The sequence below is a fragment of the Prionailurus viverrinus genome, chromosome B2 (genome assembly GCF_022837055.1).
Source record: "Prionailurus viverrinus isolate Anna chromosome B2, UM_Priviv_1.0, whole genome shotgun sequence".
In the NCBI taxonomy this organism is placed as follows: Eukaryota; Metazoa; Chordata; class Mammalia; order Carnivora; family Felidae; genus Prionailurus; species Prionailurus viverrinus.
This window is the reverse complement of record NC_062565.1, coordinates 3,592,741-3,608,976: the sequence shown is the minus strand read 5'-3', so window position 1 is coordinate 3,608,976 and position 16,236 is coordinate 3,592,741. Positions and strand designations below refer to the sequence as shown.

The 16,236-nt window shown below is 44.3% G+C and overlaps 2 protein-coding genes across 2 annotated transcripts; both read left to right on the top strand.

Moving 5' to 3' along the window:
• Nucleotides 1-7,560: 7,560 nt before the first annotated feature.
• On the top strand, nucleotides 7,561-8,835 carry LOC125166584 (histone H1.4). The gene has a single exon (XM_047860497.1). The coding sequence runs from the start codon at nucleotides 7,609-7,611 to the stop codon at nucleotides 8,263-8,265; it is 657 nt and encodes a 218-aa protein (XP_047716453.1). The 5' UTR covers nucleotides 7,561-7,608; the 3' UTR covers nucleotides 8,266-8,835.
• A 173-nt stretch (nucleotides 8,836-9,008) lies between these two features.
• Nucleotides 9,009-15,897, top strand: LOC125166606 (histone H2B type 1-M). Its single transcript, XM_047860528.1, has 2 exons — nucleotides 9,009-9,549; nucleotides 15,537-15,897. The coding sequence occupies exon 1, from the start codon at nucleotides 9,160-9,162 to the stop codon at nucleotides 9,538-9,540; it is 381 nt and encodes a 126-aa protein (XP_047716484.1). The 5' UTR covers nucleotides 9,009-9,159; the 3' UTR covers nucleotides 9,541-9,549; nucleotides 15,537-15,897.
• The last annotated feature ends 339 nt before the right edge of the window (nucleotides 15,898-16,236 follow it).

Below are 16,236 nucleotides of genomic sequence, written 5' to 3'. Positions count from 1 at the left end.
TTCAACATCCAAATTAAGTTTAGATTTCTTAGATTTTCTCTTGCCATATTTTTTATCTTTATTTCACTGATTTATTTAGCCTCGGGCCAACGTAGAACAACTTGACTGAGTTCAGAACTTAAAATACATGTAGGTACATATATATACCGATGTAAATATGGAAGATAGATATAGAAATACACGCACACTCTATAAGGTATAAAAATGAGTTTGAGATCACCTCTTAAACTGCAGCCTCTAGCACAGATTTCCTTCAGTCTGCTGATTGAGACCTATTATTTATAAAAGCAGTTTAGTTGCCAGTAGTCAACTTCGTTGAAATTAAATAGAGAAGAGAGGAGAAAGAAGGGAAGGGACTGAAAGGGAAGGGAGGAGAGGGAGGGGAAGGGAGTGAAGAAGAGACAGTAGCAGAGCAAATTGCACAGAAACAAACATACCCATTACTTTTGTTTTGTCTTCAGTTAGGACACGTAGGACGAGGGGTAGGCCAGGGTGAATATAATGTTGTAAGACGTGTTTCTTGATGCAGGCTATGACCAAAATGTTTTTAAGGCCACTGATCAGCTAATAAGTTACATGAAAAGAAACTGAAATCATTACTGTTCAAGTTACAAAATATCTCAAAACTTAATTGCTAAAAAACAACCGCCATTTTGTTATGGCCACAGACTTTGGACCAGGAATTTAGATAGAGCAGAACGGAGCTGGCTTGGATCTCTGGCATTATGTTTGGGACTTCAGATGAAAAGACTTTACCACTGTCAGTTGGAATAACCTGGAGCCTCGTCTCATATTTCTGGTCCTAGAAGTAGGATGGTTCCAATATTAAGACAGCCAACCAGAGTGCCCAAACATGGTCTCCAACAGAGGTTGGTTTCCTCACAGCCTGGTGGCCTCAGAATCACCAAAATTCTTCTGAGATAGATAGCTCAGAGAGCAAGCCTGAGGGCTCCAGCAAATAAGGCAAAAGCTGGTTGCTCCGTAGGACCTGGGCTCGGAAGTCACACAGCCTCAATGCCCCCACCCTCTTGGTGTGAGCTGTCACAAGTCCACTCAGCCTCGAGGGGACAGGAATTAGATTTGATGAGGGCGCAAGAGTCAAGACACGGTGGAGAAAGGAGTGTGGGTCAGGAAAAATTGCGGCAAACATTTTTGGAAAATTAAAGTTGCTTAATCATCTAACCAGGAGGATGTCCAGGCACAGGAAGCTAGATAGTAAATACATTGGGCCACGTTTATAAATGAAATATAACACAGTGCAACTCGACAACTAGAGCTCTCTCTTACCAATAATACACAAGGGTGGTTCTTATTGAGGGAATAATCAAGACAGAGGAGTAGGTACACTATGGTTTGGCACATATACACTTCAAAATCAGGACAAACTAAACCAGAACGTTCATGGATGTATATAATAAATCTTAGATAAAAACCAGAGAAATAATTTCAGTGAAAGCCCAGAGAAAGAGCAGAACGGTGTCTCAGCCTGTACTACCTGGTGTCTGGGAAACTTAGCATACAAAAAAAAACACAACAAAACAAACAAAAAAAATCTTTATCATATTTTTAAGGGAAGCATGTTGTTTGCTAATGATAAAGTAATTCATGGATCCATGGCTATGGTGAAAACTTGGAAAAGACATAAAAGCTTGGACACAAGAATGAAAGTCGTCTTCATTTCCACCACTATGGAGAATCTATGTCACATGGATGTTTTCCCTTTCTATGAAAAGTGTTACAACATGGTGAGATGTGAAGAGAAACTTTTTTTAGAAAACTTTTTATTTTGAACTAATTTTAGATTATACAGAAGTTACAAAACTGGTGCAAAAATTCCCTTGTAGCGCTCAACTGGCTTCCCCTAATGTTCATGTCTTACATAACCGTTGTACAACGACAATACAGGAACGACGACAATACAGGAACAACGACAATACAGGAAATGCGACAAAACAAAACAAACAAGCAAACGAAAGAACAGGAAATGGACATTGGCACAATGTTATTTACCAAATTTGGACTTTTTTTTCAAATTCGACAAACCTTTCCACCGGTATCCTTTTTCTGTTCCAAGGTCTTGTTCAGGATCCCGCGTTAAGTTTACTTATTGTTTTTCCTCGGGATTTTCAGGTCTATAATAGTTCCTTAGTCTGTCCTCATCTCTCCTGACCTTCACACTTTTGAGGACTACTGATGAGTTATTTTAAAGAATGCCACTCGATTTGAATTTGTGTGATGTTTCCTTTCCGTTGGAGTGAGCTTATGCATTTCTGCCAGGAAATATCCCCAAAACAGGTGTTTTCTCACTGCAAGGAGTTCGTGATGTCCATATGTCCTATTACTTGTCACATTTACCTTGCTCACTTAGTTAAGGGATGTCTTCTGGGGTGAACCACTGTAAACTTAATACCTTTGTCTTCGTAGTTGATAGGTGTCTTAGGGAAGACACTCTGAGACTGAAAACCCTGCTGTTCCTTAAACTTCCGCCTGGCGATTTTAGCATCCACATGTGGATTGTATCCGCAACGAGGGAGAGTTGTCCTTCTTGTGACATATGTATGTACTTATGGATACATATTTTATTCTAGGGAGCTAAAAATGTCCAACGTTACCGATTTTTATTTTGTTGCTCAAATGGCAGCAGCTTTGGTCATTAGTAGCTCCTTGAGACCGGCTACCATGTTTTTTTCAAAGTTTCCATCTTTTAGAAAACATTTCCTTGTCTTCTGGTACCACAAGATGTTCCAGGCCCATCCTGTCTTTTGCCTGTTCCCTCCTTGGAATCAACCACTTATCCAAGGAGCCTTGGTTCTTTTTATTGGAGAATGATGCTTAAAGGCCAGATGTGCTGGGTTCCTTCCCCAACCCTATTGCTTTTAACAGTTTATTTTACTGGTACATGTAACATTACTATAGTTGGAAGAGCCAGTTACACCAACAGACATATTCAATAAACCGTTACTCCCTCCTCACCCTGACGCTCTGTTCCCCTTTCTCCCTTCTTTATACTCCTTTCTAACCCTCCCCCACTGCCATAGATAACCCGTCTCCTTTATTTTTGGTTTATCCTTCCTGTACATCTTCCGCACAAATAAGAAGAAGGTGTGTTTTCTTATGTCCTCTTCTTTCTCCTATGGAGGGTGTCATACTATGGATACTCTTTTGCACTTGGCTTTTTCACTTAGCCATACATCCTAGAACTTGCTCCTTATTACTTCCGAGAGATCATTCTTACCCATTTCTGTAGCTTCGTATTCTTAAGTATTGCAAGTGTACCCTAGTTCATTTCAACGTTCTCTTATGGGTTGATAATAAAATTCTCCCCGACGTTTTATAGTTCCAAACAATGTTGCAAGTCAATAGTCTAGGGTGTGCAATCCACACTTGGATTGAATGGTGTGCAATCCACACATGGTTGAATGAGATAGAAAGAATAAGAATTTGTAAGGTAACATATAGGTCCTTTTACGAAAAATTTGCCAGAAATGTTCTACACCAAAAGCTAAGATAGAGTACCTATTAAAAGTCCACAGAGGGGAAGTCTGTCCCAACAGACAGAGTTCCAAAGGTGATCCACACAGTGACCACAGTCCACGGCGCCACGTCCTTTGCTTACGTAATACACCTCCTGTGTGGAAATTCGGGAAGGACTCGTTTGTCCTGCAAAAAGCACCTCATCCCCAAACTCTGTCTTCACTAAAGCACTCATGACAACATTAAAATAGCCAAGTGCAGAGTCAAGTGCTTGGAACCCAGAACGATGGAGTAAAAGGAACCAAGTACAAGCTTCCTATGCCTTTAACTTGTCTGCAAATCATATTGTTGTGCCTCTTCCCACAATTGCTATCGTGGCCACCATTCACAACATGCTCCCCATTGTCCATCACTTGGGTTTTTTTTTAGAGGCTTAAAAAAAAGTCCGTATCAGGAAATCCCCCCCTTTTTTTTTAGCTCATTAGAGATTAAAAACTTGAGAATACTTCATGAGTTCAAGAAATTCCATGAGGAAGACTCCTCCCACTCTAGCCTATGATCCCACACAGCAAAAAATACGTTTCACATGGGAGGCATCAGCACACAGTCAAAGAACTGAGTGCATAACTGAAGCCACAGGCATTGGGCACTGGTATTGGATATTCTAGTCTAGTTCAGGAAGAAAGAAGAAAGAAGAAAGAAAGAAAGAAAGAAAGAAAGAAAGAAAGAAAAGAAAGATGGAGGAAGGGAAGGAGAGAGAGAAAGAATGAAAGAAAGAAAGAAAGAAAGAAAGAAAGAAAGATGGAGGAAGGGAGGGAGAGAGAGAGAGAAAGAATAAATGAAAGAAAGAAAGAAAGAAAGAAAGAAAGAAAGAAGAAAGAAAGAAAAAGAAACACGTGGCCTGTGCTACTAAATTGATTTCACAACCTCTAGTGATTATTCAGACCTACAGTCTGGAAAACACATTAAGAGCACATACTTTGAAGTCAGACAGATGTGAGCTGGAAACCTAGATGTACCTGTCAGCAACAGCCTGCTCAGAAGTCCTTAGCCGGTGCAAGTCCATATGCTCCTTTATAAAATAGGGACAACAGCCCAGGCTAGGGATGGTTACATTGACCAAATAAGAATGTAGGTAGCACAGAGTACAATGACCAGTAAGTGGAAAGGGTAGCTTTTATTGAGAATGATAAAGTGAGAGGGGCACCTGGTGGCTCAGTCCCTTAGGCTTCCGACTTCGACTCAGGCTATGGTCTCGAGGTCTGTGGGTTCGAGCCCCACTGCAGGGTCTGCACTGACAGCTCAGAGCCTGGAGCCTGCTTGGGATTCTCTGTCTCCCTCTCGCTCTCTGCCCCTCCCCCACCTGCATGCGCACGCTCGCTCTCTCTCTCAAAATAAGTAAGCATTTTTAAAAATTAAAAAAAAAAAGAATGATAAAACGGGATGAGGAGCAGAGATGCCATACTAGGGGCTTCTGGGAGTCCACAGGAAACCAAGGCTTATCCACCCCATGTGGATGGAAAATCATGAAGCATGGGAGGCTTTGCCATCACTTTCTCACCCTTCCAGAGCCCACTTGAGTGCCCAGTCGGGTGGGAATCCAAGGGAGTCAGGGTTGGATTGCTGTAACACACCCTCGCAACCTGGGGTCACGTCTGGCACGTCACAGGCAAGTCCAGAAATCTGCAGGAACCCTCGCATGACGGAAAACGGGTTTGACCTGTTGGTCACCTCCAGGGACAGCAGTAGTTCCCAGACTCAGCTGGGCATCAGAGGGAACCGAGGACTTCTTAGATATTCTGAGACTCTCTGGAGTTACTGGTTCAGAATCATCTGAAGAAAGACTTTGGAATCTAAACTTAAAATACAAGTACACACACACACACACACACACACACACACACACCCTAGGTAGTTGGAATAGGGCCAGCCAAGCTGATAGATCAATAGTAAAGTAGAGCCTTTGGTGTTACTCTTATGCCATCATAGAAGAGTGTCAAATAAACATTTGCTTTCATAGTGGGAGATGCTCAATGTATTCTTTGAACCCATCAGTTCATTTTATTGATGGGAAAACACACTGTACCAGAGGAGACAAGCATAGGTGAGTTGAAAGATCACAGAATTTGGAGACATTAAGTCCCTCAACGTCAGAAGTGTAAGGATTACATAGGCTCAAACCAGACATTTAAGAGAAAACTTCAATGGGTCGTGCAAATTTCAGCCATTTGCAAAAGTTATTGTTTGTCATTGAAAATGAGTATAACACACTGTTCTGGGATTGAATGCCCATAAATCAGTTTCCCTAGTAACTATCAACTGGTCTGTTTTGGAACCTTATCCTCTCCCTTTTTATATTAATATATACCAAAGGGCATATTTATTTTTCACTAGCTTGCACTAATTACATTGAAATGTTTATACATTAAGGCTTTAAAAATACAGATTATTTACGTTGATTTTATACCAGCATTAACTTAAGTAGCACTAATCTGAAACTTGTAATTAATGTTGTATCAAAGATATATATTCTCTTTTGATTTCAGTAGTAAGGTCTGTTGTGCAGGGAGATTTGTGGCAACAAAACTAAAAATTACCGTGATGCCCAATGCTGTGTTACAACCAGCTACACTCAGAGAATGGTGTCGTATCACTTTATAGCACTGGCCAAAATGGTACGTTGTCTCTCAAGTACATGGCTTGCAAGTTTTTAAAGACAATTCCAGCCAGACCATTTTCCAGGCATGATTTCTTTAGTTGGATGGTCATTGCTAACTTAGACTCTCTGTTGATTGGGCAATTACCCAAACAAACCCATCTTTCACAGATCTTGCAAAGGATGTCTTCAGAGGACCATGACTTAACTTGCATAGTCCCGCAAAGATCCACCTCTGAGATGCAAATCTGAACTTGCAATTCAATCCAACACGTAACTTGTTTTCTTTTTTATGGATGTCTGGGAAGCATAGGGCCATAATCTTCATGACGGAAGCCATATTTCGTAGGTGGACTAGCCATTCATCAGCTATTGAGTAATGACAGGGTCTGGGTTGCTCTAATAATGGGAGTAGATATGTCATCATGTACACTTCGAACGTATTTCCCCATACGATCAACGCTTGAATTTCATCTCTAACCCGTTTCTTACAGTTTAATCCTGAAGAATGTGCCAAAGAACCCCGCAATACTGCAAATTCCTCAACGTGTCCCTCCACTTCCAATGATTTTATGGACCTCATCTCTGTGTTATTTGAAAATTAATCCTTTTGCATCTGTCCACCCTGACTATGTTTTGGGGTCCCCTTACCGTCCCAAATAATCCTGAATTCAAGGTATCTAAACTCATGGAGCAGTTGTCCAGGGAAAAGAGAAGCAACAGCCCCGCCCCCAACCCTTGGGAGCAGAAAGGAAAAGAATTATCCTAAAGAATTATTTAAAAACCCAGATGCAGCCGATAGAAATAAAACCATGACTGCATAGACTGATGTCCCAGGGGTCCAAAATCTAACCCCAAATGGGCAATAATTTGTTTGCCATTAAACTAAACCAGTTTGATGAACTCAAATGCCCTCGGCTCAATAGGCAGGACTCTCCGAGGAGCCTGTGTTACTTCCCTCACTTAAGCGCAGATTTGTAATAAAAATCTTAGTGCCAGTGGCACGGTTTTTGGACATATAAGAAGCTAACCACTTGGAGAATCCTATTTGAGAGGTCAGAAAACTCCACAGTTAAAGATCGGTTTATAATTTACGAAGAAAATAGAAAGTTTTGTTTCTCTGAGTTGAAATTTGAAGAGCACGGCGGGAAATATTGTAAGTTTCTGGCATAAAGCTTTGTGCTTTCTTCATAATTTGAGACCGGCGTGAAGCCTGAGGCTTCAGGGATCATTTTGTGAGAAAAACCGGGCGATTCGATGTAGAGAATTTTGATATTTTTGGCATTTTTTGAGGTGTAACAAACACAACTCGGGATCCGAGAGGACACTCTGCGGCTGCCAGCGAGGCGGGCTGGACAGCGCACCAATCACGGCGCAGCTCCGCCCTATATAAACGGGAGGGCGCAGCGGCGCGGCCCGAGTCCCGGCCAGTGCCTCCGCTTCCGGCTCGAGTCGCTCTCCCTGCGCCCGCCTTCGACATGTCCGAGACCGCGCCCGCCGCGCCCGCCGCTCCGGCCCCCGCCGAGAAGACGCCCGTGAAGAAGAAGGCCCGCAAGTCCGCAGGCGCCGCCAAGCGCAAGGCGTCCGGGCCGCCGGTGTCCGAGCTCATCACCAAGGCCGTGGCCGCCTCCAAGGAGCGCAGCGGCGTGTCCCTGGCCGCGCTCAAGAAGGCGCTGGCGGCCGCCGGCTACGACGTGGAGAAGAACAACAGCCGCATCAAGCTGGGCCTCAAGAGCCTGGTGAGCAAGGGCACCCTGGTGCAGACCAAGGGCACCGGCGCCTCGGGCTCCTTCAAGCTCAACAAGAAGGCGGCGTCCGGGGAGGCCAAGCCCAAAGCCAAGAAGGCGGGCGCGGCCAAGCCCAAGAAGGCTGCCGGGGCGGCCAAGAAAGCCAAGAAGGCGACGGGGGCCAGCACCCCCAAGAAGAGCGCCAAGAAGACCCCAAAGAAGGCGAAGAAGCCCGCGGCGGCTGCAGGAGCCAAAAAGGCAAAGAGCCCGAAAAAAGCGAAAGCAGCCAAGGCCAAGAAGGCGCCTAAGAGCCCAGCGAAGGCCAAAGCCGTGAAACCCAAGGCGGCCAAGCCAAAGACCGCCAAGCCCAAGGCAGCCAAGCCAAAGAAGGCAGCTAAGAAGAAATAAGTTTCTTTGGCCTACTGCTTAGAAGCTCAACACAACCCAAAGGCTCTTTTCAGAGCCACCCACAGACTTCAAGGAAAGAGCTGTTGCACTGTGTTCCTTGGGGGGCGTGGCCGTAGGGAGGACACGACCTCGGTGGGGCGGTCCCTCGAGCACGGAGCGGCGTTTTCCTGGCAAGGCTTAGTTGCGTGCACCCGATAAAAACTTGCACGTGCAGGGGTTTCAGTAAAGGTCCCGGAAGCCTATCCACGACCCAAACTCGAGCTTATTTTTCTCGAGTAGGCTAGTCAGTGGTAAATTTCTCCCACACTGAAGAACAAGTCTGGGAAGCGGTATTTCCTAGTACAGTACTACTGTACGGTGTTTCACCTCCTGACCAGCCCGGCGCAATAGATAGCAGCTTGCTACTCAATGAGGCGAGCTGGGAAGGACTATGGGCTTAGGTCCAACGACCACTTACTACCCCGCCTAAAGCCTGACGCATCCTAACCGCCAGATACCGACTGGTGCAGGCTCCAGACTCCCAAGCACGAAGCCATACTAGCCAGCAGGGAGTGATCTACACCTATAAACCGAAAGCGAGGATGTTCTCCGTAAAAGTTTCAGTGGCTGAAATCTACGGCGCAAGTTCTTTTCACAGGCTTATTTATAGTAGCTTTAGGCAGCCTACTCTAAGCCTTCTGATTGGCTCGAAGCAAAGTAAGGAAGCAGCCAATGAAAAGCTAGACCTGCAAGTATCTTTTACATCCGCATTTGTGACGACACACTGAAATTAATCCAATCGCGGAGGAAATCTTACTAACCTCATTTGAATACCGCATCTATAAATAAACGTGGCTTTGGTGCCGCGAGTTATTTTCCCAGCTCTTAGTTATAGCGTTTTAACTTCACGTCGCAATGCCTGAACCCACCAAATCCGCCCCGGCCCCGAAGAAGGGCTCGAAGAAGGCGGTGACCAAGGCGCAGAAGAAGGACGGCAAGAAGCGCAAGCGCAGCCGCAAGGAGAGCTACTCGGTGTACGTGTACAAGGTGCTGAAGCAGGTGCACCCCGACACCGGCATCTCGTCCAAGGCCATGGGCATCATGAACTCGTTCGTCAACGACATCTTCGAGCGCATCGCGGGCGAGGCGTCGCGCCTGGCGCATTACAACAAGCGCTCGACCATCACGTCCCGGGAGATCCAGACGGCCGTGCGCCTGCTGCTGCCCGGGGAGCTGGCCAAGCACGCCGTGTCCGAGGGCACCAAGGCCGTCACCAAGTACACCAGCTCCAAGTAGACTTGCCAAGTAAGCCGCCCCCTTACCCAACCCCAAAGGCTCTTTTCAGAGCCATGCATGTTTTCAACAAATGAGGTGTAACCCTTTCATTACGGAAGCTGTTTTCGAGGATCTGGTAATCTAGCACGACTCAATTTTTGGTTAGGGCTGCGTAGAAAGTATTTTCAAGTTGCTCTGCCAGTAACACCTACAGTATAAATTGCGTGCTCACCATAAACAACGATTCTCTACATCCATTATTCCTTCGGTTTCACCAAACTAGACCTTAATTTTAAATGAAACGCCATTGCAAGTGTATAACTCCTGGTTCCGTGGGCCGGGCTCCAAATTGATCGTCACGTTGTTCAGGCAGTTGATAAGGAAGGAGCTTACCCAGAGCACAAAGGAGCCTGCTCTGAAAACTTTGTTCTCCTTACCTTTTTTTTTTTTCTTTTCCTTTTTAATGTATGGAGGTGATACTGAAAATAGCCGAAGGCCGTGGGAGCGTCCGGTAAATGTACGTGGGCTTCTGGTCGGCCTGCTTTGCAGCTGCTCCCATATCTGCTCTGAGCAGCCGGCCAGGGAGGGGGCCTCTCTGGGGGAGAAGGGTGGCAGAGTCTATACTGTATCCAAAAGTCGCAGCGGGACCGGAAGGGAACGTGTCCGGGCTCTGAGAGGCCTTCCAGTCCTGTCAGTTACTGTCGCCTCTGTCCTAGGAAGTCCTATTTCGCTTACAGTCTTTGGGAAGCATTCAGCTGTAAAGTCCTCTGGGCCACGAGACAGAGGGCCCCTACTCAGTCCCATCAGGTGTGTGACTGTGATGAGGCGATGGTTCCCCCCGGGACCGAGGCCCCCTTCTCAGCACCCTGGCCGCTTCCCTGGCGTACCCTTGAGGTGAGGCCGGAGTGGAGGTTGGAAGGGAAGGAAAGCCTTTCAGGCAGGCAGCGGTTTCTGTTGCACAAGCTTCGCTGGCCTGAAGGGTTTCAGCTGCTGGGGAGTGAGGAAAATGTAGACTTTCTTTATTATTCGCCAAGAAACCTGATGAGAAATCTTTCCTGGTGACGCTGACGCACCTGCCGGGTCACATCCTCAGGGTAGAAGGTGAGCTAGAAACGAGCACACACACAGACACACACACATGCACACAGACCCACACTCGCCACGGACGATGGCAAGGAAGAGGGTGCCCTGAGCCTTGGTGCTGAGCAAGGTAGATTCTGCCACCGGCAATCTGGACTACTATCCATTGGTTTCTGGCATCAATATCACAGGGATTCAAACACCCAGGTTGAGAATTGATTTAGGGATCAAGCCCAAGCTGGCTTTGTGCCCCTGAGCACCTGGATAATGCAAACGCAAATCCTCTCTGGGGGAATGAGCTTCATTGTGGGCCTCAACAAATCCCCCATAGGACAGCTGGAAGAAAAGGAATGAGAGGCTTCGTACAGGACATTAGCACATTATTCAACAAGACACTGTGACCCAGAATAAGAGCAGGGAAATAAACAGAGTAAAAGGAAATTAACAGATACAGATTTCAAGTGGCTCACTTTAATAACTTTTAAAAGAAAAAGGGGGAGACACCTGGGTGGGTGGCTCAGTTGGTTGAGCACACAACTCTTGATTTGGGCTCAGGTCAGGATCCCAGGGTTGGTGAGATCAAGTCCCATCTGGCTGAATGTGGAGCTAGCTTGAGGTTCTCTCTCTCTCTCTCTCTCTCTTTCTCAAAATAAGTAAATTATTTATTATTTACAAAGGGGGAAAAAAAGACTATTTGAAATATGCTGAGAGCCTAAGAGAATGCAAAGAGTGACCACAAAGATTTGAAAAAAAGAACCAAATACAAATTCCAGATACACACACACACACACACACAATTAATTATAAGAAAATTAACATTTAAAAAGCTTGCTGGATAGGCTAAATAGCCAATTGGACCCAGCTGAAGAATTTTCATGAACTCTGTAAGCAGGTCTTAATTATCCAAAATCCAGAGAGAGAAAAGTAAAAGTGAATTCAAGAGATCTGGAATTAGTAGCAAAATTGTCTGAAATACATCTAATCTTGGTACCAGAGAGAATGATGCTGATGTGAGCTTTCAAAGATCATGGCTGAGGGTGTTTTAGAGTTAATGGATTACTCGTGTAATTAAAAATAAATAAAATAGAGTGAAAACTGATATAAAAAAGGGGGGGTCACTGCATCACACTGTGACCTAAGCCCCATAAACTCTCACAAGAGATAGAAGGCTGATTACAACAAGGTTGTGTCTTCGACCTGTTCTGACAGGTGCCATCAGACTGAAATACTGTTATAAATACTTGGGGGGGAGGGGAGGATAATTGAGAAATTATTTACATGCACTCTATACCTATCTGATTACTAAACTTTGTAATTCTAATCGATATATTTTTTTTTCAACGTTTTTATTTTTGGGACAGAGAGTGACAGAGCATGAACGGGGGAGGGGCAGAGAGAGAGGGAGACACAGAATCGGAAACAGGCTTCAGGCTCCGAGCCATCAGCCCAGAGCCTGACCCGGGGCTCGAACTCACGAACCATGAGATCGTGACCTGGCTGAAGTCGGACGCTTAACCGACTGCGCCACCCAGGCGCCCCTCTAATCGATATTTAATGGACTGTCTTGCTTTTCAGTGCATATAATACTATAATTAGGAAATTTAAAAAATTAATATTCTTTCCAATAACTATTTATGTTAATTACATTATCATGTTATTGTATCAGGTAAAATCACAAACTGGATGCCATATAGGTATGCTCTCAGTCATCGTGGTCTTTTTCCTCTTTTTCATCAAAGTGGCTTTGGTAGTTCATGACTTATAAAAATTTGTTTCCCTGCTCGTTGTTCACGTGTGCACGTGAGTGTGTGTGTGTGTGTGTGTGTGTGTGTGTGTCTGTGTCTGTGTGCGTGTGTGTAATCTGTATGTGTTGCTTAGTTTACTTCTAAATTTATTTTAAGTCTTTTTTTTAGGAATGATATATGAATTTTTGCCATTTGATGAGCTCATGTGCTTTTTCTCCTTTATCCTGCCACAGTGAATATATGTAGATTTCCTAATGTTAATCTATACTTGCATCCCCAGCCCAAATCTTACGTGGTCATGTTATATTATTATCTTAAATATCAGCTGCATACATTTTAATATTTTAGAGTGTTGTTTTTTTTTTTCCCTACTCGAGTCACACTCTCTTTTGGGTTTAGCCATATCAGATTTTGTCATTAAGATTATGGTAACTCTCCTCTATTATCTACTGCTGTGTAACAAACTACCCAAAACTCAACAGCTCAATCCATGAACATTTCTTCCCTCAATTTGTTTCTGGGGATCAGGTATCCACAAGTGACTTAGCTGGGTGGTTCTGCCCAGGGTCCCTCGTGGGGCTGAAGTTGAGATGTACACACAGGCTGCAGTCCCCTGAGGGCTTGACCACAGCTGGAAGATTCCTTATTCCTTACCAGAGTTGGCTGGCTGCCCTCCTGCACGAGTTCCTGTTGGCTGTTGGCAGGAGAACCACAGTAACACCTCAGTTCCCTGCCAGGAACCCTCAGGAGGGTAAATCTCTTCAAAATATGGTAGCATTTCTCTTGCAGAAAGAGAAGTCAGGCAGAGAACGTACCCTTGAAGTCTCTGTGACCTAGTTTTGAATGTCACATGCTGTCACTTCTGCCACTTTCTATTAATTAGGAGCAAGTCACTTTAAATGTGGCATGTAATTCAAAGGGGAACTGGGTTCCAGCTCACCTTTCCAGGTAAGGATGTGAACATATTGTGAAATTTTCACATCATTTTTTAATGCTTTAATTACTCGATTATAAAAAGTATTTGTTATTTAAGGAGTAGTCAGAAATCATCTAGACCTAATTCCTTTAGGTCGTTAAGAATTCCAGGAGTTAGACTAAAATTGACCACAATCCACAAAGACAAAAGCCAATGAAACTCCTCATGATGTCCTGATGGACTTCTCCCTGAGATTGTAAGGACCGAACAGTTGTCTCTGTAGTCAAATAAACCAGCACGTTGCCAGTATATAGAGAAAATGTTGAATGAATTGAATGACTTCAACAGAGAAATCGTAAGCAGCCATCTGTACAACAAATCTCTGCTTCATGATGGTTGTAGGAATATCCAACAAAACTAGTAGGTTTGGAAAAGATAAATTAAAAGGGAAAACAAATGCAATAAAAAGATAAAACCCCAAGCAGAGAGCTAGCCTCTTCTCTGCTGTCCTATCACTCCCTTTCAGTGTATTCAATAAACTTCTAACTCCTTGATGGTGGGGGGAGGGGGGGGGAAGGTAAAATCTGAAAAATACTTTGGCCTATGCAAATATAACAAATTAATGATATAAAAATCAATGATATAAAAAATAAAAATTAATAAAATTTAAAGTGGGACAAGAAGTAAAAGCTCAATTAGTTGATTTAAGAGGTGGAATTTGAACTTATGATTGAGTCAGACTTAAAAGCAAACTACAATGTTTCAAGTGTAAGGTAACAGATTAAGAGGTAGGAGAAAGACATACAAGAAGAAACTAAAGACTGGGTGCCTGGGTGGCGCAGTCGGTTAAGCGTCTGACTTCAGTCAGGTCACGATCTCGCGGTCCGTGAGTTTGAGCCCCGCGTCAGGCTCTGGGCTGATGGCTCGGAGCCTGGAGCCTGGAGCCTGTTTCCCATTCTGTGTCTCCCTCTCTCTCTGCCCCTCCCCCGTTCATGCTCTGTCTCTCTCTGTCCCAAAAAATAAATAAATAAACGTTGAAAAAAAAAAAAGAAAGAAACTAAAGAGATTAATTTAGTCATGAAGGCTTATAAGGAGATCCATGACATGTGTCAAAATTCTTACTAGATTGTAGCATGGCGACAGTTCAGAGTATTATTATAAATCAGCTCATTCAAGAGATGGTCAATTGAACATCTTTGAGTCAGACACAGGCATGGGCACTGGAAATACAAAAAGAGGTGAGGGTGTCCTTGACCTCCTGGAGCTCTCAGCTTAGTAGACCATCAGTGAAACTTATAGCTACATCTTCAATTTTTATTTTTTTTTTTTACTGTTATCACTCACTAAGACCTAAAAAAGTGTTTACCACTCTTTGGAAATCCACTGGCAAGGGAATAGACTTGGGCTCCTATGGAAACTACAAAGCTCCTTAAGACAAAATGTTCATCCCAATATTTGAGTACTAAACAGAATCTAGTAATACTAATATCATTGTGACACAGTGCAAAGTTCAGGTACACTCCCATAAGCGTCCGCTCACGTCTGACACCAAGTGCAAAGATGAAGGGTCTCCAAAACCATCCTCGGATTTGATCATTCACTAAAATTATACCACAGAATCCACTAAAAGTTGTTACACCCAAGGTTGGGGGTTATTTATTACATCAAAAGGATACAGATTACACATAAGCCAAGGTGAAAGGCGCATGGAGCACAGGCTTCCCAACTCAGAGCTTCTGGTAGGTCCTTTCCCAGTGGAGGCCGGGGGAGGGTTTATGTCTCCCTGCCGCACAACAATATTGGCACAACACAGACATTGCCAACCTAGGGGATTTGTCATATGAACATGGTTGACTGTCCACGTGGCTGAACTTTAGTCAGCAGGCCCTCTGGAGGTAGTCCACATGCCACATGACCCAAAGCCCCCAACATAAGTGACATTATTACCCTATCCTGTGCAGCCCAGGGCTTCTAGGTAAACAAAGATCATCTTATCATGCAGGACATTCCATGAGCCTAGAGATCCCCTCCCAGCAAAGGGCAAAGGCCACATCTCTCTTTGGATAAAATTGGTTCTTCACCATACACATCGTCATAAGAAAAACCATAGGTTTACCGTTTTGATTAGATGGCTATGACTGACCCTAACTTGAATTCTCCAACTATTTTCTTTTTTGATGGTTCTGTCAATGGTTTGGGTTTATTTAGATCAACTGTGGACCCAAAAGTTATAAGGAGATTTCTAATTGAAGGCAATGTTTTTGTCCTTTATTCAGATGAACAACTTCAGCAGTCTCCTCCTTGACTTATACTCCCACTGCCCTCCACACCCTGGCGGCAGCAAAGAAGACTTAGGAGAGGTGGAGATCACGCTGGGGAAAGTTCAGGGTTCTTAACCTTCATTTTGGTGGCGTGGGCACACAGCGCTACATAGAAGAAAACGCTCCCTTTGCTTTACATGGACAGCGGCACTTGACTGACCTTTCCTTTCACCAACCATGAAATTGCTACCGTGGAAAGGGAACAGGAATTGTAGAAAAGTGAAGGACTAACGTTTTCGAATTTTGTCTAAAAGTTTAACCGTGAATGTTAAGCTGCATTTCATAAACACAAAACAATAAAAGTATCACAGCCAAATGGTGGCTATTTTTTAGGAATAGGGAGAAGAAGGAAGGTGAGAGGGACTGAGAAAAAGAATGGAAGAAGCAAATGGCTACTGCGAAAGGGAGCGCCAGAGCCTGAAGACCAAGGGGAAGGCACAGAGGAAGATAGTAGGAGAAAGCAGAGGGAAAAGAGGGAGATGAAGAGCTAGACCTTGTTAAGTGTTTGACCCTTCAGCTGGGAATAGAACATTTTACATACCTCAAATACGCCCCAGATTTCTTGGGTTTGGGGGTGAGTGGATGATTACAATGTTACCACATCTGAGAGACACTCTGACCAGCAAATGCACATGGCGCCCTTCAATCCGGCTCT